This window comes from Saccopteryx leptura, chromosome X, assembly GCF_036850995.1.
Source record: "Saccopteryx leptura isolate mSacLep1 chromosome X, mSacLep1_pri_phased_curated, whole genome shotgun sequence".
In the NCBI taxonomy this organism is placed as follows: Eukaryota; Metazoa; Chordata; class Mammalia; order Chiroptera; family Emballonuridae; genus Saccopteryx; species Saccopteryx leptura.
Window position 1 is genome coordinate 11,390,257 of NC_089516.1, and position 23,379 is coordinate 11,413,635.

At 41.9% G+C, this 23,379-nt stretch overlaps 1 protein-coding gene across 1 annotated transcript; it reads right to left on the reverse strand.

Annotated features, from left to right (window-relative positions):
• Positions 1-484: 484 nt before the first annotated feature.
• Positions 485-21,217, reverse strand: LOC136386049 (actin remodeling regulator NHS-like). The gene is made up of 2 exons (XM_066357367.1): positions 21,185-21,217; positions 485-1,094 (listed from the first exon to the last, which is right to left on the reverse strand). Exon 2 carries the CDS (start codon positions 1,052-1,054, stop codon positions 485-487), a length of 570 nt encoding a protein of 189 aa, XP_066213464.1. The 5' UTR covers positions 1,055-1,094; positions 21,185-21,217.
• Positions 21,218-23,379: the final 2,162 nt, after the last annotated feature.

Sequence of the window (23,379 nt, forward strand, 5' to 3'; positions counted from 1 at the left end):
TTTAAATGTGGTATTTGATATGAAAATGGTATTCACAGAATACAGTTATACACTTTTCCTGTTGTGTTCTATAAACAGTTGGTGTGTGGTAGATAATTGGCTTATGTCCACTCGTCATTGATAAATCTATTTACACATTTTTATAAAAATATGGTATTTATATTTACATGTGTGTAGTTCTTCTAAATTTCGCTTTAGTTCAGTTTAATGTAAAAAAATACCAAACCTCCAGAGTAATTTCATCTTCTAAAGAATTATGACAGTAAGAGTTTTGTTTTCTGAACAGGCAGCTCTGGGAAAACTTTTTTCTAGATTTCATGAAAAGCAGACATTTTGAGTTCTATATTATCAAAAGAAATGACATTGGATGAATCAAAATAAGCTAAAGAAAAGTATGAAAGACATACTTTTCCCTAGTCTTCTGTTCCCCGTCCTCATATGACTAAAGGTTTTGGCTCTTGACATCCAGCCTGGCACAGGCCATCTAAGTTGAGCTCTGGGAGGATCGGTCATCATGCGGGCTCCCATCGGAATTTTCCGTCTCGCCCTCAGAGATGGCCTGCATGGGCGCATTGTACAGCCTGCAGCGGACACTGTAGCGGCTGCTGCTGGCTGCAGGGGGGACCTGGGAACGTCCAACCCTTGCTGATGCTGAGGTGGCAAAGTTCTTTGAGGAAAAGCCTTCTGCATTAACTCGTGGGGAGCAGGGCGAGAGTGGGGACAATGCTTCAGCGCCAGGTACCCCCTGGTGTGCCTCATGGGTGCTTTGCAGGGACTCAGCTGTGAGCTCTCCAGGAGGTTTAGGCAGGATGGGACTCTTCAGGATCTCAGTAGCAGACATGCGGTAACTGGAATCTGAACGACTGCCTTTCTTGAGGAGTAGCAGCTTAAACTCTTCGTTGGATGTGTTGGACTTTTTAGCATTTCTGTAGATGAGGCCAGGAGACCTCTGGCTGTTTGGGGTGGTCACATTGCTATTGGGTGAAGTAACAGAACCAGTGCTGTTACTGCTGCTGCTGCCAAGAGAAGCTCTTGATTTGCTTCGAACAGACATATCCCCAGAATCTTTTCTTCCAAGTACTTTCCTCTTGGACCTTTTAAGAAAAGGAAGAATCTCAGTCCAGATACATTTAAAAATTTTTCCACTGATTTTACGGGGAGGGGAGAAGAGATAGATAGAAGGGCATCAGCTCACCATTCCATTAGTTGTTGCATTTAGTTGTGCATTCGTTGTTTGCTTCTCGTATGAGCCCTGACCTGGGATGGAGCCCACAACCTTGGCACACCAGGATGATGCTTTATTTACTTAGCTTCTTGGCCAAGTCCAGATACAATTTTATGAAACAGAAAGTGTTACGTTACATTCACACATTTTATTTTAAGTGAGAGGAGGGAAGGTGGTGAGACAGACTCCCATATGCACCCTGGCCAGGATCCACCCAGCAACCCCTGTCTGGGGCCGATGCTTGAATCAACTGAGTTATTCTTAGCAACTGAGGCTGACACTTGGACCAACTGAGCTATCCTCAGTTCCCAGGGTGACTCTTGAATTAGTCGAGCTACTGGCTGCAACAGGGGAAGAGGGAGAGGAGGGGGAGAGGGAGGGGAAGAGAAGCAGATGGTTGCATCTCTTGTGTGCCCTGACTGGGAATTGGAACTGGGACATCCATATGCCAGGCTGACACTCTGTCCACTGAGCCAGCCAACCAAGACCAAACATCTCTTTAAAGACTATTTTGGTACACTCTATCTGATTTAATACTAAGTATTAGGGCTGTGGAGATGAGGAGTAAAATACAGTCCTTACTCTTTTAACACACACAGCCTGAGAGAAATTGTCTCATACCCATTAGACATAAATTAGGTTCTGGAAATGACCATCAAGCTTAACCTTTTGTGTGCCTCAGGGCAGAAAGACAAGTCTAGTAATCTGGCACCAGAACTGCTGTAACAGCAAATATTTCTCATCACAAAGAACCATGTTACATGACTTTTGATTTTTAAATCACCCAACAGTGCCACTCTGTGGACAAAATATGATACACTTAAGAACCTATTTCTTTTTTTATTTTTATTAAACTTCTATTTTCCTGATTAACAAAGCTTTTTTTAAAATAAATAGTACATAAGTTAATTATTGCTAGCAAAACAATAATCATAAAACTTCTTCAATTCTAGGTATTTCTACACAATTTTTTTGAAAGAGAGAGACAGGCAGACAGGGAGAGAGATGAAAAGTATCAACTTGTAGTTACGGCAGTTTTTTAGTTGTTCAATGATTGCTTCTCATTCGTTCCTTGATCGCAAGCCTCCAGCTGAGCCAGTGACCTTGGGATTCAAGCCAGAGATCTTGGGGCTCAAGTCAACGACCATCGGGTCATGTCTATGATCTCACACTCAAGCCGACAAGCCAGATGAGCATGAGCTTAAGCCAGTGACCTTGGGGTTTCGAACCTGGGCTCCCAGGGTCCCAGGTCTACCCACTGTGCTACTACTCCCTGGTCAGACTACATAATTTTTTTTAACCAAGGCTTTTACTTTCTTTTTCCACCCAGGAGCACTTTTTTTATTTAATTTTTTAATTCCAGTTTACATTCAATATTGTTTGATATTAGTTTCAGGTGCACACTACGGTGGTTAGACAATGATATACTTTTACAAAGTGGCCCCTTGATACTTCCAGAACCCACCTGGCAGCATACATACTTATTACAATACTATTGACTATATTCCCTAGGCTGTATTTTACATTCCCATGACTACTTTGTAACTACCAATCTGTATTTCTCAATCCCTTACCTGCACTGGACCTGCACCTGGATCATTGGATAAGCAAGTTGGGCTATAACTTTCACTGCCAGAGAGTGAAGCGGGAAGAGGCGGAACCTGCAACATTTTCAGCATTTCGGCCCTCGTGTAATCATATTGTCTGTATACATCGCGACATAGCCTCTGAAAGGGCACAAAGCCAGCATACTAAAACTGAGTGAGCAAAAAAGGAAATACAGGGGAGTGACGTCAGAGAAATGGCACTGTGAGGAGCGCTCCCGATACCTCTTCCCAAAATTTCAACAAGTTCTACAACCAGAGACAGAAAAATCTATCCCTGGAGTGTCTGGAAGTCCCACACACTGAACAAGAAAGTATGATTGGGCGAAAGTTGGCTAAATATGTAATCAACCCTGAGGAAATAAGATGGAGAAAGGAACACTCTGCCTTCCTCACTAACCTGAGCAAGGGCTGCTTTCACTTGGAACTGAGAGAGAGAGGGGGCTGGGGGCATGGAGGGAGCCAGGCTGAGACGTTCAAGCCAAGGAAAGAGTGTGCCCCCGGCAACTCAGCCCACGTGAGCCAATGCCGGCACTGGACCCCAGCAGAGGCAGGTGAGCAGCTGCCGCCATTACCCCTGATATCCTGGTCAGCGAGCGCAGATAATGTGCACGAGGTTCCTCCTAGTGCCCCTGGCCTGGACACCCATGTTCCTGGACAGAGGGGCAGAGCGAGAGACTTCTGCGTGGGCTGCAACCAGAGTCTCGGTGTGGTCCCTGCTCCCCCAGCAACAGCAAGCAGGGAGTATGTGAAAGCGAACTTCCCTGCACCCGGACTTCTCCAGGTGGGTGGGGCGCCTCACCCAGCTATACAAGCTAACAGACCCGGGAAGAAAAAATACAGAAGCACTAGGGGGAGGGGCATGCAGGCAGCTTGCAGACAGTCTTTGGAGCAGATCTGCGGGTCCAATCGCTGAAATTAGCTTAACCCACAGTATGCTCACCACCCAACTGGCTTACGCAGCTCTAGTTGACAAGGTCTCTCTCAGATCAGTGATCTAAGACAAGAGACGTGATAGTTTTTAGTGCCTCTTGCTATGCACGTAGGGGCGGGGGCAACTTTCTGTCAGCCGATACAGGGTGAAAAACACATTCCTACGGACCTCAGAGAACACTGAAGAAGTTAGACAGGATAGGCTGTAGGCTTTTTAATAAGAAAGAAGCCTGCAGAAAGCAATCCTACAGACTGCTAAGGCAAATTTAATTAGATATACCTGGGGAACTGAACAGAAGTCAACATGCCCCCCTACCTGCTTAAGCTGGTGGCTCTGATTGGCAGAGCTTTCATACTCAGGGATGTACACTAAAAAGAGGGACTTGGCAGCTTTTAAAACCTCCTGTTCTGCAGGCAGTGTCTAGGGCATCTTCTTACCAGCCAATACAGGTTACAAAGTGCAAAAAGCCTGGGGAGAGTGGTCCCACAGAGTGCTGAGGCATACTGGACATGCCTGGAAGCTCATAGAAAGACACCTTGAGGGCAACTGACTCCCAGCTCTGCCTGATTACACTGGCTGCTCTGACTCACCAGAGCCTTACCCAGAGCTCTGCGCTAAGTGGGGATAGAGTGGGGATCTGCCAGCTCTTTGAGCCTCTTACTCTCCAGGCAGTAGCAGCGGCAACCCCATAGCTGGATCATCAGGCTGCTAATTCAGGAAGGAGAGACTAGGAGAGAGGCTCTGAAAAAATACTCTCCCATTGTTGAAGCCTGCAAATGCTAACAAGCCCCGATTACCAACAAGACTGAGGCCTAGTATATGACATCGCCATAGAGACACATCAACAGCAAATTTCTACCTAAACATGCCACAGGGGCAAAGCCTGGGGTACAGAGCCACTGACTAGGAGGAGGAAGAGGAAAGAAAAAGGAAGAAGAAAACCTCTCAAAATCAAGAAAAATCCACAGTCTTTATAATTTTTCCACTTTTTTTTGTTTCTTTCATATTCTTATCTTTATTTTTTTTTTCTTCTTCCACCTTGGTCCTTTTATTCTCTGCTCGTCTTATTCTTTTCTCTTCATCTTGAACAACATTACCCAAAAGTGTTACATTTCCCATTTTTTTTCTTTTTTCTTTCTCTCTATGAGGGTTACACTTCAAAAGCCTTAACTCTCTCCTTTTTATTCTTTTTTCCCTTTTTCTTTTTTCTCCCTCTCTCTTAGTTTCTCCTTTTCTCCTTTACTTTTCCTCTTATTTGATCCTCACTCACGAACAAATTATTTTATTTTGGATTCAAATTTTTTCTTTGTGGCATTTTGTGTGCTTTTTACTTCACTTTTTAACTCATCAGCATCCCCCCCAACCCTGGCTCTCCATTCTATGTAGTTTTTGTTCCACTTAATACAATAGTATTTTTTTCTTTTTTCTGTTTCTCTCTTATCCCTTTCACTATATCTCTCAATCAACCATCATTTACAAGCAAATTATTTTATTCTTAATCCAGATTTTTTCCTTTTTTGCATTTTGTGGGTCCCTACCTCCTTTTTTCCCCTTTATCACTTCTCCCTAACTCAGGCCCTCCATTATAGGTAGTTTTTGTTCCATTTACCACAATATAATTCTCAGTTTTTCATGGTATTTTCTCAAAGAGGGAAAGAAAAAAGGAAAAAAAGAAATAATAATAATTTTTTAATTATATTTTATTGTTGTCTTTTTTTTATTTTTTAATTCTCATTAGTGGTATTAACAAAACCATCCTCAGATGCCATTAAGGAAAAGGAAATCGAATATCATGGATACAAAAGACAGAGATGTAGCACAGATAGATGAGAAAAATCTATAGAAAAATAATTTAACAGATTGGAAACCTTAGAGTTAAATGACAGATAATTTAAAATAGAAATCCTAAAAATACTCAGAGATATACAAGAAAATACAAAAAGACAATTTAGGGAGCTCAAAAAACAACTCAATGAACACAAAGAATATATTACCAAGGAAATTAAAACTATGAAAACAAATCAAACAGAGATGAAAAACTCAATTCATGAACTGAAAAAATGAGGTAACAAGCTTAGCTAATAGAACAGGCCAGATAGAGGAGAGAATCAGTGACATAGAAGACAAGCAACTTGAGGCACAACAGAGAGAAGAAGAGAGAGACTCAAGAATTTTAAAAAAATGAGAAAGCCCTACAGGAATTGTCTGACTCCATCAAAAAGAGTACCATAAGAATAATAGGTATGTCAGAAGGAGAAGAGAAAGAAAATGGAATGGAGAACATATTCAGACAAATAATAGAGGAGAACTTCCCAAGCCTGTGGAAAGAACTAAAGCCTCAAATTCAAGAAGCAAACAGAACACCGAGTTATCTTAATCCCAACAAACCTACTCCAAGGCAAATCATAATGAAATTGGCACAAACCAATGACAAAGAAAAAATTCTCAAGGCAGCCAGGGAAAAGAAGAATACAACATATAAAGGAAGGCCTATTAGATTATCATCAGATTTCTCAGCAGAAACTCTACAAGCTAGAAGAGAGTGGACCCCAATATTTAAAGTTCTGAAACAGAGGAACTTCCACCAAAGAATACTATACCCATCAAAGCTATCCTTCAAATATGAAGGAGAAATAAAAACATTCACAGATACAGAAAAAATGAGGGAATTTATCATCAGAAAACCCCCACTTCAGGAAATACTAAAGAGGCTTTTCCACCCAGATACAAAGGAAAAAACAAAACAAAATCACAAGTAAAAGCTCCACCAAGAAAACAATAAAACCAAATTTAAACTGTAACAACAAAAACAGAAAAAAGAGAGAGTATGAAGATTAACAGTAGCAAAGGATGATGGAGTGCAGAAGCACTCATAAGATAGTGTACTATAATGAACATGGTAGGTACCCTTTACATTACTTAATGGTAACCACACTGGAAAAAAACACCAAAGAAGCACATGACTTAAAAAAGGGAGTAACAGGCCCTGGCTGGTTGGCTCAGCGGTAGAGCGTCGGCCTGGTGTGCGGGGAACCCTGGCTCGATTCCCGGCCAGGCCACATAGGAGAAGCGCCCATTTGCATCTCCACCCCCCCCCTTCCTCTCTGTTTCTCTGTTCCCCTCCCGCAGCCGAGGCTCCATTGGAGCAAGGGTGGCCCGGGCGCTGGGGATGGCTCCTTGGCCTCTGCCTCAGGCACTAGAGTGGCTCTGGTCACGGCAGAGCGACGCCCCGGAGGGGCAGAGCATCGCCCCCTGGTGGGCAGAGCGTCGCCCCTGGTGGGCATGCCAGGTGGATCCCAGTTGGGTGCATGCGGGAGTCTGTCTGTCTCTCCCTGTTTCCAGCTTCAGAAAAAAAAAAAGGGAGTAACAGAGGAAAGAAGTATGGATTACAACCAAACAAAAACAAATGATAGAAAAACAAGAGAGAAGAATCAAACAAGATAAAAAACTAACAGAAAGCAATATATAAAATGGCAATAGGGAACCCTCAAGTGTCAATAATTACACTAAATGTAAATGGATTAAACTCACCAATAAAAAGACACAGAGTAGCAGAATGGATTAAAAAAGAAAATCCAACTGTATGCTGCCTACAAGAAACACATCTAAGCAACAAGGATAAAAACAAATTCAAAGTGAAAGGCTGGAAAACAATACTCCAAGCAAATAACATCCAAAAAAAAAACAGGTATAGCAATACTCATATCTAACAATGCTGACCACAAGACAACAAAAGTAATCAGAGACAAAAATGGTCATGTCATAATGATTAAGGGGACACTGAATCAAGAAGACATAACATTTCTTAATATATATGCACCAAAGCAAGGAGCACCAAAATATATGACAGCTACTGACTGACCTAAAAACAAAAACTGATAAAAATACAATCATACTTGGGAGACCTCAATATGCCGCTGATAGCTCTAGATCATTCATCCAAACAGAAAATCAATAAAGAAATATTGGCCTTAAACAAAACACAAGAACAATTGGATATGATAGGCATTTACAGGACATTTCATCCCAAAGTGACAGAGTAAACATTTTTCTCTAGTGTACATGGAACATTCTCAAGAATTGACCATATGTTGAGTCACAAAAATAACATCAGCAAATTCAGAAAATTGAAATTGTACCAAGCATATTTTCTGATCATAAAGCCTTGAAACTAGAACTCAACTGCAAAAAAGAGGTTAAAAAACCCACAAAAATATGAAAACTAAATGACATACTTTTAAAAAATGAGTGGGTCAAAGAAGAAATAAGCACAGAGATCAAAAGATATATACAGACAAATGAAAATGACAATACAACATATCAGAAAAAGAGATGCAGCAAAAGCAGTAATAAGAGGGAAGTTCGTATCACTTCAGGCCTATATGAACAAACAAGAGAGAGCCCAAGTAAACCACTTAACTTCACACCTTAAGGAACTAGAAAAAGAAGAACAAAGACAACCCAAAACCAGCCGAAAAAAGGAAATAATAAAAATCAGAGCAGAAATAAATGAAAGAGAACAGAAAAATTAATAAAACAAGGAGCTGGTTCTTTGAAAAAAATCAACAAAATTGACAAACCCTTGGCAAGACTCAACAAGGAAAAAAGAAAAAGGACTCATACAAACAAAATACAAAATGAAAGAGGAAAAATCACCACAGATATCAAAGATATACAAAGAATTATTGTAGAATACTATGAAAAACTATATGCCACCAAATTCAACAATCTAGAACAATACAACCTTCCTAGACTGAGTCATGAAGAAGCAGAAAGCCTAAACAGACCAATAAGCAGGGAGGAAATAGAAAAAAACTATTAAAAACCTCCCCCAAAATAAAAGTCCAGGCCCAGACGGCTATACTAGTGAATTCTATCAAACATTCAAAGAAGACTTGGTTCCTATTTACTCAAAGTCTTCCAAAAAATTGAAGAAGAAGCAATACTTCCAAACACATTTTATGAGGCCAACATAACCCTCATACCGAAACCTGGCAAGGATGGCACAAAAAAAGAAAAATACAGACCAATATCTCTAATGAATACAGATGCTAAAATACTAAACAAAATACTGGCAAATCAAATACAACAACATATTAAAAAAATAATACATTATGTTCTAGTGGGATTCATCCCAGAATCTCAAGGATGGTTCAACATACGTAAAACGGTTAACGTAATACACCATATCAACAAAACAAAGAACAAAAACCACATGATCTTATCAATAGATGCAGAAAAGGCATTCGATAAAATACAACACAATTTTGTTTAAAACAGTCAACAAAATGGGTTTTAGAAGGGAAATATCTCAACATGATAAAGGCCATATATGATAAACCATCAGCTAACATCATATTAAATGGCATAAAACTGAGGACTTTCCCCCTTAAATCAGGAAATAGATAGGGTTGTCCACTCTCTCCACTCTTATTTAATGTGGCGCTAGAAGTTCTAGCCTGAGCAATCAGACAAGATAAAGAAATAAAAGGCATCCATGTCAGAAAAGAAGAAGTAAAGGTTTCACTTTTTGCAGATAATATGATCCTATACATCGAAAACCCCAAACACTCCACAAAAAGATTACTAGAAACAATAAACCAATACAGTAAGGTTGCAGGATACAAAATTAATATACAAAAGTCCATAGCCTTTCTATATGCCAACAAGGAAACATTAGAATAAGAACTCAAAAAATAATCCCCTTCACGGTTGCAACAACAACAAAAAAAATAGCTAGGAATAAACATAACAAAGAATGTAAAGGACCTATATAACGAAAACTACAAAGCACTGGTAAGGGAAATCAAAAAAGATACAATGAAATGGAAAAATATTCCCTGTTCTTGGATAGGAAGAATAAATATAATCAAAATAACCATTATTACCCAAAACAATATACAAATTTAATGCAATTCCCATCAGAATTCCAATGACATTTTTTAAAGAAATGGAACAAAAAATCATCAGATTTATGAGGAACTATAAAAAACCCCAAATAGCCAAATCAATCCTAAGGAAAAAGAATGAAGCTGGGGGCATTACAATACCTGACTTCAAATTATATTATAGAGCCACCACAATCAAAACAACATGGTATTGGCAGAAAAATAGACACTCAGACCAATGGAACAGAATAGAAAGTCCAGAAATAAAAACACACACATATATATATAGTCGATAAAGGGGCCAACAACACAATGGAGAAAAGAAAGCCTCTTGAACAAATGGTGCTGAGAAAACTGGAAAACCACATGCAAAAGAATGAAACTCAGCTACAGTTTGTCCCCTTGTAGTAAAATTAATTCAAAATGGATCAAAGACCTAAATATAAGACCTGAAAAAATAAAGTACATAGAAGAAAACATAGGTACTAAACTCATGGACCTTGGTTTTAAAGAGCATTTTATGAATTTGACTCCAAAGGCAAGGGAAGTGAAGGCAAAGATAAATGAATGGGACCACATCAGACTAAGAAGTTTTTGTACAGGAAGAGAAACTGGCAACAAAATAAACAGACATCCAACAAAATGGGAGATGATATTTCCAAACAACAGCTCAGATAAGGGCCTAATATCCAAAATATACAAAGAACTCATAAAACTCAACAACAAACAAACAATCCAATAAAAAAAATGGGAAGAGGACATGAACAGACACTTCTCCCAGGAAGAAATACAAATGGCCAACAGATATATGAAAAGATGCTCATCCTCATTAGTTATTAGAAAAATGCAAATCAAAACTATAATGAGATACCACCTCACACCTGTTTTATTGGCTATTATCAACAAGACAGGTAATAGCAAGTGTTGGAGAGGCTGTGGAGAAAAAGGAACCCTCATCCACTGTTGGTAGAAATGTAAAGTAATACAACCATTATGGAAGAAAGTATGGTGGTTCCCCAAAAAACTAAAAATAGAACTACCATATGACCCAGCAATCCCTCTACTGGGTATATACCCCCAAAACTCAGAAACATTGGTACATAAAGACACATGCAGCCCCATGTTCAATGCAGCATTGTTCACAGTGGCCAAGACATGGAAACAACCAAAAAGCCCTTCAATAGATAACTGGATAAAGAAGATGTGGCACATATACACTATGGAATACTACTCAGCCATAAGAAATGATGACATTGGATCATTTAAAACAACATGGATGGACCTTGATAACATTATACGGAGTGAAAAAAGTAAATCAGAAAAAACTAAGAACTGCATGATTCCATACATAGGTGGGACATAAAAATGAGACTGTGGGACATAAAAATGAGTCTAAGGGACATGGAAAAGAGTGTAGTGGTTATGGGGGGGAGAGGGGGGAGGGGAGAAGGAGGGGCACAAAGAAAACCAGATAGAAGGTGACAGAGGACAATTTGACTTTGGGTGACAGGTATGCAACATAGTTGAATGACAAGATAACCTGGAGATGTTTTCTTTGAACATATGTACAATGATTTATTAATGTCACCCCATTAAAATTAATAAAAATTTATAATAAAAAAGGAAATAAAGTAGTAAATGCATTAATACTTATTATTCATGCATCATTGCTTTCTATTGTTAAAGACTAATGTTCTTTTTGATTATATGATTTTTATTCCTTTTTAACCCTACCTTTTAATTGCATTTTATACATAATGGTTACAAACATAAAAATGCCCATTGTGAACACATTTCTCAAACCTAAACTTCAGCATTATTCTTAGAAGTTTAGTCTCCCATCTGTTGCTACATCAAGTATGAATCAGCCCAACAATCTCACATACTTATTAGCTCTTGCTCACGTCTAATAAATAAGCTTCTTCAGAAACCAGAGAATTACAATTGTGAAAAAGATTTTAGGACACTTACCTGATTTTCCTCTATTAATTTACCATGCAAACGGGAAGTTTTTAGAAACTCTGTATTAATGGCAGTCAACTTCTTCTTCAGGGTACCAACTGTACGGTGGTTGACCTGTAATAATACAATCTATTGTAGTAACAAGTTCTACGTCAAAATAAAAGTAACATATAAGAACAGACCATTAAGCTACATTTTGCCTGCTAGGAACAAAGAAAGTTCACCAGCCATCAGAAATGTCGTATTCCACTTGACAACTCCTTGCTGGTGACATGGAGCCCAATGGGCTGGCATAAGGAGCCCCAAACTCCTACGTCACTACTCCACATCCTATAGGAGCTTTAAGAACTATTAATCTGAAACATAAATGTGCCATAATTCCTTTAACACATCACATTTACAAATGTGACGTGAGTCGTTTTAAATCAAGGAAGGTACTATTTCAAGAACTAAATGTTCAAATCGGTTGAAAAGTCAAAGAACCTCTTTTCATGTGATGATGACATGAACTAACAGGCATTCCACTCCAGAAAGAACAGTGAGCAAGATAGGTCAGATGTGACTCCTGGCTTCAAAGCATTTTAAAGTCATGCAATCAACAATAACCCAGTACACATCCCCTACATGCCAATCAGGGAAGTGACTAGATAGAGCCTGGAGATTCTAGAAACACACAGAAATTTCAGTCAGGCAAAAAATACACTTAAATCACTGGCCAGATCCATTTCCTCACGATCTCATTCCAATACACATTTACTGAGGGCCTACCACCTATCAGAACTACTTTGCTAGGAGCGGGAAGCAGGGACTGAAGGAAAAACAAACCAACCAGCTCCTGTCCTAAGGAACTCCCACTTTAGCTGGAGACAGACAAGTAGAGAGATGATTTCAACGGAGAAAGTAATTAACAGCCTGGAGCAGTGGTTTAATCTCCTTGTAGAGAGAGTCGGGATCAAGATCTCTGAGTTCTCTTGAGGGCAAAGCAAGGTGCTACAGCATGATGCTCATACTAACCTAATAACAGTGCCACACGATAAATGATCCAATAGTGCTCAAACCACTTACTAACATTACTACGATGCCTGGTATGACACGGGGAAGAACAGGAGGCTAGCGTGCACAGAAGACAAGGTCTAACCCAGGCTGGCAGGTCTCTTCAGAAAAGCAAATGTCTACGTTGAGAATTAAAAGATGAGGAGGTGCCACTAGGAAAAGATGCATGGAAGGGCATAGGGCAGAAAGAACAGTGTATTCTAAACTACCCAGAGAGAAAACAGGAAGTCAGATGCTTCCATAGTGAGCATAACTGGTAGCCAAGAGCTGGGTTATCAAGGGAAGGAGGAGGGATGACAGCAAAAGGGGATGGGAGGCTAAAAATGGTATTTTAAGACTGTGGGACAGTATGCTGAGTGACAGCACGGAGTCTGAAGGGACGAGAGAGATGGCCCATGACAGGAGGTGTCCGAGCATAGGGAAAGAGGGTCCAATGCAGACACCAGCAGGTGTCAGCCTCACAGAGGAAGGGATCCCAGGCACGTCTGTTGGCTATGGGAGAGGAATCAGGACTTGGGGGGGATTCTGCTCCACACCTCCCATTCCATTAAACAAGAGGCAAGGATGGGGGTGCCTGGAGCACGTGGGCGGTGGCAAAGGGAGCTGACCAGAGAGCTGCTGAAGGATTACCAGGCAGTGGACAGGCCCACTGATGTCCTCCCCTCGGCTTTTCACTCTGGGCAGGGCTGCGGTTTTACCAAACAGCATGCTGGGCAAGGGTCAGAAAGAAAAGATGGAAGTGCTGCGCCTTGTGGTCTAGACCAGAAAGGGAAGGAGTTGAAGAAAGGAGAGAGCTAACACACTAGGAGAAACAGAGGGGTCCCTCGTGGCCCATGCCAGGGCTGTGACTTTGGGACCTCAGCACTTCTGAGCCTAGAAGCTACATCCCACCACGTCCTGCACAATTGCTCAGAGGCCCTGGCAGAGCAGTGTCCACTGAGGTCCTCGTCATGGATGCTTCTGTAAAACAGGCCAGCACAGCCCTGCTCAACCTCAGAGCCCACTCCCGCCCCCTGTGGCCCACCCACTCTCTGTGCATCTTCCCCAGAAGACTTGCTCAGCATCCCAGTTCTGTTCTCAGGAAGACCAATGATAGACATAGTCTTTACTTTTCAAAGTATGTCAGCTCATTTTATTCATGACACTTGATAGCTAAGAAACATTTATAAATGTTCATTTACCTCTAGGAATGCAACTCATAAAATCCTTGATAATTATATACTTCTATCAATCTCTACCAGCATGCTAATTTTGACAAAATCCTCTTAAACCTATGTCAGATATACTCTTTTAAAAACACTGGTGGGTTGTCACTTTGTTTCAATTAAGGTATCTTTTTTTTTTTTTTTTTTTTTTTGTATTTTTCTGAGGTTGGAAACGGGGAGGCAGTCAGACTCCCGCATGTGCCTGACCGGGATCCACCCGGCATGCCCACCAAGGAGCGATGCTCTACCCATCTGGGGTGTCGCTCTGACACAATCAGAGCCATTCTAGCGCCTGAGGCAGAGGCCACAGAGCCATCCTCTGCGCCTGGGCAAACTTTGCTCCAATGGACCCCTGGCTGTGGGAGGGGAAGGGAGAGACTGCGAGGAAGGAGAGGGGGAGGGGTGGAGAAGCACATGGGCGCTTCTCCTGTGTGCCCTGGCCAGGAATCGAACCTGGGACTCCTGCACGCCAGGCCAACGCTCTACCAGTGAGCCAACTGGCCAGGGCCCAATTAAGGTATCTTAAAATGCATTTAGTTAAACACCAAATTTCACCCAAATCAGCCAATTTCCTTTGAAAATTTTGTAGGGAAAATTAACTCACTACTGAATGATCTAGATCAGTGGTAGTCAACCTGGTCCCTACGCCTACTAGTGGGTGTTCCAGCTTTCATGGTGGGTGGTAGCAGAGCAACCAAAGTATAAATAAAAAGATAGATTTAACTATAGTAAGTTGTTTTATAAAGATTTATTCTGCCAAACAGCAAAAATCTGACAAAAAGTACTTGGTAAGTAATTATTATTATATGCTTTAACTTGCTGTAACTCTGCTTTATAAATTTTATAAAGTAAAGTGACTTCCCTACTTTATAAATCACAATGACTGTGGAACCGGTGGGCAGTTAGAAAATTTTACTACTAACAGAGATACAAAAGTGGGTGGTAGGTATAAAAAGGTTGACTACCCCTGATCTAGATGAAAAAGACGTAACAGTTGATCAGTTAAGGACTTTTAAAAAAGTTATAAAATCTACATATTACTATTTTGAAATTTTCACCTGGAGATACTATATAATTAAACTAGAAATTTTTAAAAAATGATCACAATAGTGTGATAATCATAAGTAATTTAACACAATAAAATTTCAATTAATTGTATACTTTATATGATAGAGCATTTCAGCTTAATATAAATATTTTAGAACACTATATTTGACAGACAGAACTTTTGAACCTGGCAACATTTTAGCATATCTTCAATTAGTTTTTCTTGATCTTCATACAATGTGGAAGGCTGAACGCTTTGCTGTTAAGATTTTAAATGTTAAGTGTTAATGGTTTACTTCTGAAATAGCCAAACTGAAAACAAGTATAAAAAATACTTTATATTTATTTAAATATTTTTTCACTAAATTTGTTTCAGTAGTCTTAATCTAACGCAGAGACAAAATGAAAAAAAACAAAAACAAAACCCTTTACGCCTGACCAGGCGGTGGCACAGTGGGTGAAGCATCAGACTGGGACACGGAGGACCCAGGTTTGAAACCCGGAGGTCCCCGGCTTGAGTATGGGCTCATCTGGTTTAAGCAAGGCTCACCAGCTTGAGCCCAGGTTTGCTGGCTTGAGTAAGGGGTCACTCGGTCTGCTGTAGCCTCCCACCCCCACCCCCTGGTCGGGGCACATGTGGGAAAGCAATTAGTGAGCAGCTGGGGTGCTGCAACAAAGAGTTGATGCTTCTCTTCTCTCTCCCTTCCTGTCTATCTGTCCTATCCGCCCCTCTCTCTGTCTCTGTAGAAAAACAAAATAGGTGGGACATAAAAACGAGACTAAGAGACATGGACAAGAATGTGGTGGTTGGGAGGGAGGGGGAGGGGAGGGGCACAAAGAAAACTAGATAGAAGGTGACGGAGGACAATCTGACTTTGGGTGATGGGTATGCAACATAATTGAATGACAACATAACCTGGACATGTTTTCTTTGAACATATTACCCTGATTTATTGATGTCACCTGATTAAAATTAATAAAAAAGTTATTTAAAAAACCTTTACATTAATATGATAATAGACATGATTAATATTACTTAATAGAAGGATTAAAAAATAACTTATTATATCAGAAGGATCAACAGTTAAAGAGCTTTGCACTGAATATGAGTATTGCTCTCAATTTCCTACCATATAAGGAAAAGAGGGCAGTAAAATTCTTAAATGTTTATTGTTTACTGAAAGGAGGTAAAGAAATTCAGGAGAGTAATCCTTTCTTGGGTATGGTTTAGGCACTCTACAGGATATAAAGAACTTAAACTTTTCTCTTTAAAATGGGTAAATGTTACTATATTTGGCAAATGTCAATTTACATTACCTACAGGGGTATTTGCAGTATTTGCTTCAAATGCATAAAGAACGCCATTATCATCATCACAAGTAGATATTCGAGTTATAATCGAAGGAAGATTAATAAATTAAAAGGAAATGTGAAAGATGGAACCAAAAGAAAAATTGAGGACTTCAATTTCACTCTCAAGAAACTCCAAAAGTCTATCTGTAGTATTAAAGGACTCTGTCCATTGTAAGTAACTGCTATGGTTACAAGAAAAGAAGTACTTGCAGAACTTTTTCTCATTAACCCAACTACACTTAAGAATTCATTTCCATCAAGCTTAACCTTTTGTGTGCCTCAGGGTAGAAAGACAAGTCTAGTAATCTGGCACCAGAACTGCTGTAACAGCAAATATTTCTCATCACAAAGAACATGTCACATGACTTTTGATTTTTAAATCACCCAACAGTGCCACTCTGTGGACAAAATATGATACACTTAAGTACCTCCTTTCTTTTAATTTTTATTAAACTTCTATTTTCCTGATTAACAAAGCTTTAATTAATAGCACATAAGTTAATTATTGCTAGCAAACAATAATCATAAAACTTCTTCAATTCTAGGTATTTCTACACAATTTTTTTGAAAGAGAGAGAGACAGGCAGGCAGGGAGAGAGATAAAAAGTATCAGCTTGCAGTTATGGCAGTTTTTTAGTTGTTCAATGATTGCTTCTCATTCGTGCCTTGACCGCAGGCCTCCAGCTGAGCCAGTGACCTTGGGATTCAAGCCAGATATCTTGGGGCTCAAGTCAGCGACCATGGGGTCATGTCTATGATCTCACGCTCAAGCCGACAAGCCAAATGAGCCTGAGCTTAAGCCAGTGACCTCGGGGTTTCAAACCCGGGCTCCCAGGGTCCCAGGTCTACCCACTGTGCTACTCCCTGGTCACACTACATAATTCCTTTTTTTTAGCCAAGGCTTTCATTTTCTTTTTTTCCCCCAAGAGCACTTAAAATTTTTTTTTCAATTCCAGTTTACATTCAATAATGTTTGATATTAGTTTCAGGTGCACACCACAGTGGTTAGACAATGATATACTTTTACAAAGTGGCCCCTTGATACTTCCAGAACCCACCTGGCAGCATACATACTTATTGCAATACTCTTGACTATATTCCCTAGGCTGTATTTTACATTCCCATGACTACTTTGTAACTACCAATCTGTATTTCTCAATCCCTTACCTTTTTTTCTTGATAAATTAATCCCTAAATTACTTTAAATATTTTTGGAATGTTTTAAATGAGTGCATAGTAAATAACTAATTTCATTTAATAACTCTTTATTCAAAGAATAAATTATGAACTGTAAGGATAATTTTAAAATAAACATACTTTGAAGCCATGCATGTCTGTTTCAAAGATATAATCAAAATAATATGGAACTGCTATAGATGATTACAAACCTACCCTTCCATATACTGCTTTATGCTTTTCCAAGTACTTTCAAATAATTATGTCAGAAAAATAACTCTTTGTAAATGGTTAACATTATCTCCAAGTGTGAAAAACATTAAGACTAAGGAAGTTAAAAAGAAAATTGCCTATACCACTTAGGTGGCAGGAATATCCACATCTTTACGTAAGTAATGTGTTTTCTGTTAAGTCAAATTACATATAGCTTAAAAATGTGTGTTTTTATTCCACTTCAGAGGTCAAGAAACACAGAATGGGACAGAATGTAAAAGATCACAACCACTTTGAAAAACTGGCAGATTCTCATAAAGTTATAATCACATCAACCCTGTGACCTAGCAATTCAGCTCCTGAGCATTTACCGAAAAGGAGTGTCAGGATCTGGTCACAAAGGAAATTGTGCGTGAATGTTCACACAGCTTTAGAGATCACTGTCAAACTCATGAACTGTATGCTTACGATCTCTGCATTTCACTGTGAAATGCAATTCAATTTAGAAAAGAAATACGGCTCGAGAAAAAGACAAGAACAGATTTTTTTTTAATCTGAAATACAAACCACGTCGTCTTCGCTGGAGCAGCTAGACATCTTGGTGCAACAGGAGCAACTCCACTTCTCTGAGGTGGGCCTAAGTGTTTGAAACTCACTGGAGGCTTACTTGTGACAGTGCTTGGTCACCTAGGACTGGTAAACCTACTCCTGAAAAGAACGCATACAAGTTACTCTAACAGCTGCATTAATAAACTTAGGATGCATGTTCTCACAATGCCAACTCAAACTGAACTGGAGTACAGGGTGAATTTTAGAAATTTTCCATTCATGATTTAGAATAAACCTTTAAAATCTGAAGGGCTGTATTCCCCACATAGAGGAATAAAAATCAGGATCAAACACACTCCCAAGAGTGAAGTGAATGTTTCACAATTTAAAGGCTACAGAGTAAATGCTGAAAAGGAGAGAACAGGATCCTCACTGCTTTTGTACAGGAACCCCTGCAGGGGATCAGTTCACAGTGGAAGAAGGCTTCCAAAACCAGTATTTTTACATACACCGCTGTCATTTTAACTACTGCTTCGTTTCCTACCATGCAGATACCCGTGATTTGTTTAACCAGTCCCTACTCATGGGTGTTCAAGTCACTTCTAAAGTTCTGCTCTTACAAAATCAGCTGTACTTGAATCATGCACCTCTACTTGAACTCTCCCAGAATGAGAATAGCAAGTGCAAGTTTCCCAACTCTAATAGTATTTTATACTCTCACTGTATTTTTTAACAGTTTTGCTTTATAGATTTATATATGTAATTTTCATTAAATATGGATTCTCTATAGAAAATCTGGAATACACCACAAGGTAACATTGCCTGCTTACTCTGCCAGGCAATGTTCTAAGCCCTACTAGATGTGTTATTCCCAACAACCCTACAGGGAAGGCTGTATCATTATTGCCATTTTCCTTAAGAGAAATCTGAGGCAAAGAAAGTTTAGCTAATTTTCCAAGTCTCACTGCTAGTAAGTGTGGTGCAGTCTGGCTCCAGAGTCTGTGTGCCTTACATATTATTTATTATTCAAATCACAAAGAATTTCTTTATAACGGTGACAATATAAAATCCAAACTCGTATTAAGGTCCTTACAAGCATACTCAGAAGCCTCCATAACTCTCAGAGGTCACATCTTACCACTTCTCCCCTGAATCTAAGCATAAAATACTGACTATCTGGCCTTTTATAGACAAAGTTTGCCAAGCACTGTTATATACTTACAATCAGACAATTAATTCTCTACTGGATAGTTATAATGCTGCAAATCCTGGCTGTAGCTAGACACAGAAGCAGCAAGCATTTAGTCTACCAACTCAATTTCTACCTCTGTGGCCCATTCACACAAATCAACCTATCTCGCATTCTGAACCTCTCCCTCCTTTCAAACCCTCTGCCCTGAGACAGCCTGTCATTACTCCACCTGGGAGAACCTATTCAATTCCCCGACTTCATTCAAGTTCCACCTTCACAAAGCAAAGGTGCGCTGTCACCCTGTCTGGAAGTGCCACTGCTCTCCCTAGTGCCAGAACACTCACACCTGACTGCTTTTACGGTAACTTTCACACACCGGCTAGTTACACAGGGACAACTTCGGAAACGTTTAAGACCTTAGGCTTGGGCTCAGAATACCTGGGTTTGGGTCCAAGCTCCTCCACTTACTAGCTGTGTAATTTCAGACAATTTACTTAATTTCTCTGTGGCTTTTTTAAAAAAAAATTCTATAAATCAGATATAACACTACCAACTTGATGGAGTTATGAGGATTAAATTAACATATGTTAAGTGCTTAGAACAGGAGTCCCCAAACTTTTTACACAGGGGGCCAGTTCACTGTCCCTCAGACCGTTGGAGGGCTGGACTATAAAAAAAACTATGAACAAATCCCTATACATACTGTATACAGTACTGGAGGCGGTGCTGGGCCTATGACACTGTATACCGCTGTCTGGGATAACAGAGGCTGCAGCGCTGGCTATGATGGGCCTGTCACACCTTGCACAGGCCCATCACCACCACCACTATACCTGGCAGCAGTATACACAGTGCGAAATCCCCTGCCCCAGATCACTGCTCACCATGCTGACTTCTTCCATTGTGCAGCCGCATAATCCTCTGCACAGCACCTGTTCTTGTTTAGTTACTCTCAGAACACTGGCGACCAATGAAAGAGGTGCCCCTCCCAGAAGTGTGGAAGGGGCCGAATAAATGGCCTCAGGGGGCCGCATGTCACCCTCATGCTGTAGTTTGGGGACCCCTGGCTTAGAACAATGACTGGCAGAGCAAGGACACCCATTGTTAGCTAGTATTACTTTATTATTTGGATATTCACAACGTTCTCCCAACAGAACAATTCATCATGGAGCACAGGGACATGTCTTCAAAGTCATAGCATGTAAATCTGACTCACTATGTACCTGGACACGCAGATACAACAACCATCTCTTGTAAACAAATCTCAAGTACCAAGCCATCATACAAATACTGGGCTTTAAGAAATACTGAAATCGAAGACCAAATTGCAAATTTTGCTATTTTGCTTTAGGCAGGGACTTAATCTCTCTGTCCCTCAATTTGTGAACCTGTCAAGTTCAGATAATATCTACTTCACAGGGATGTGAAGACCAAATGACATAGTATGCACTCAACATCATGTCTGGTCCATAACAGGCACAGCATAAGTTTTATTTCCCTTTTGCTTCTTCCCAAAGATAAAGTTCATGCAACATTTTCTTAGCCCAACCATGACTAGATTTTGCAAAATTTGTTAATATAGTTTAGTAAATTCAAAAACCTTGCAAAATAAATTTACTGAAAATGAACCCTATTTATATTTTATGATAGAAAATTCTTGATAACGTAAGAACAAAGAGCCACCTGGTGTTTATAAGACATTTTTTAGACATTAAGACATTTCCCAAAAGTCACTTGCAGATTCTGCTCCCAAGGTAAATGCGTTCACTTGCCTTCCACTTACCGCAATGGTGAAGGATGAACACGCCTCTCACCCAAAAACCAACTGCAAGAAACACACAGCAAAAGAAGGCAGGTTACAATGAGGCGATTCCAAATTTTTAAAAAAAACAAAACTGTGTGTCAGTACACTGAACAATCAGTTTGTAAAACCCCTATGGGGCCCTGGCCGGTGGCTCAGTGGTACAGCTTCTGCCTGATACGTGCGAGTCCTGTGTTTGACCCCTGGTCAGGGCACACAGGAGAAGCGTCCATCTGCTTCTCCACTCTTCCCTCTCGCTTCTCTCTCTCAATCCGTCCTGCAGCCATGGCGCTACTAGATCCAGCTGGCCCCAGGCACTGAGAATGGCTCCCTGGCCTCTGCCTCAGGTGCTAAAATAGCTTGGTTGCCGAGCAGCAGAGCAAACCTTCCCCCCCCCCCAAGTAACCACCGTTCTCCACTGCCCACCTCTCCTCCTCCCACCCCCGCATCCACCCTTCTCCACTCCCCACACCTCTTACCCCCTTGCATGGGCACTGCCCCCCAGTTGGCTTGCAAGATGGATCCTAGATCCCAGATCCCAGATCCCAGGCCCATGCAGGAGTCTGTCTGCGCCTTCCCCCCTCACTGAATAAACAGACAAACCAAAACCCCCGTGAGGTCTCCAAAGCAGCACTTCCACCACCTGTGGGATATGTCAGAGACCTCAGAATCGGCCAGACGGGGGACAGCGCTGCCTAAACTGTATGCCGTCCCTCCGCCCTGAACTGCGCCATCGCCCTGCTGTAGAAAACATGGTGCGAACGCTTGCAGAAGTCACGATGTAGAAACATGAAGCCAGGTTAATACCCGGAACAGTCGGATTCCCGGAGAGCCCGGGAGGGAGGCAGGGAGCGACCCCCACAGAACAGACGGACTTCTCAACCACACGGGCAACAGCGTCATTTTCTTTCCCTCTTATGTATCTGCGTCATCTCAACCTCGGAAGACGTTATAACGAAACAATTCGCTATTTTATCAATTCCTTTTCACAGTTATTTCCCGTATTTCTACAGAAGGTTGTGTCACTGCTGTTCAGAGCCAGGAGAGGAGGAGGAGGGGAGCGGGCAGCAGCCGCTCAGGAGCGCGGGCAGGGGGCTCAGGGCGCCCGCCGCCCGAGGCGTGGGGCCCGCAGGGCCGGCCGGGAGTCCGAGCCCGAGTCACCCCGCCTGGGCGTCAGGCCGGCCCGCCCCTCCGCCAGGAAGAAAAAGGACGAGAAATGGTCCCCTCGTCCGCCCGCAAGTCAGCACCGCGTCCTCCACGGGCGGCGGGAGCGCACAGCTCCCCCGCGGGGCCTCCCGGGAGAGGCCGAACCGTCAGACCCGCCCCAAGGAGCGCTGCCCACGGGTAAGCGGACCGTGTCCCCAGGAAAGCGCGTGCTTTCTCTCCCTCACCTCGGACCCCCCAGGTTCCACTACCCCCTCAGATTCCCTACCCCTCTCGCCTCAGATTGTCCCCGAGGGCCCTCCGCCGAGTCTCAGCCGGACGCACACACTCAGCCCCGCGCCCACCGCGCCCGGGACCCAGCCCGGCCCCACCCACCGCTAGAAGCTGCTCGGGAGGCTGCTGGCCGAGCTTCGAACCGGGACACGGCCGGACAGGATCGGCCCGGCGCCGGACCCGGGGGAGCGTGCGGGGGGCAGGGGACCCCTGGACTGAGGGGTCCGCCGAGGGTGAGCGGCAGGACCGCGGGGCCGGCTAAGGTCGCCGGGAACAAGTCCTTTGACCTCAGCAGTCTGCTGATTACAATGATAAATATTACCAATTTAGTTGCAAAGAAGAGACCGGTGGAGGTGCGAGCCCGTGGCTTAGGGCTGTACCTCCATTCTGTTCCCGGACAGTGCAATGCCTTGTTTGCAACCCTGCCAACTCCCCCTCCAGTCTCCTACCTGCATACAGGGACATCCACTTCCAGCCTGCGAGAGTTTCTGAAAAGGGCTTTAATGCGACTTTGCCCCAGCATCTCGTTCTGCAAAAAGGGAGCAATCCTTGCAAAGCCTGCTGTACTTGTCTGGCGAGGATGCCAGTCTCAGCGCCGAGGCCGGTCAGCAGAGCCTTCCTCTCCTCTCCGTCCACCGGCAGGGAGCCAGTCCAGTGGCCCCAGCCCAGGGAGGTCAAGCTTTTTCGTGTTAAGCCAGGCCTTAACCGTAGCAATGACCTGGGGGCGCCACACTCCCCAT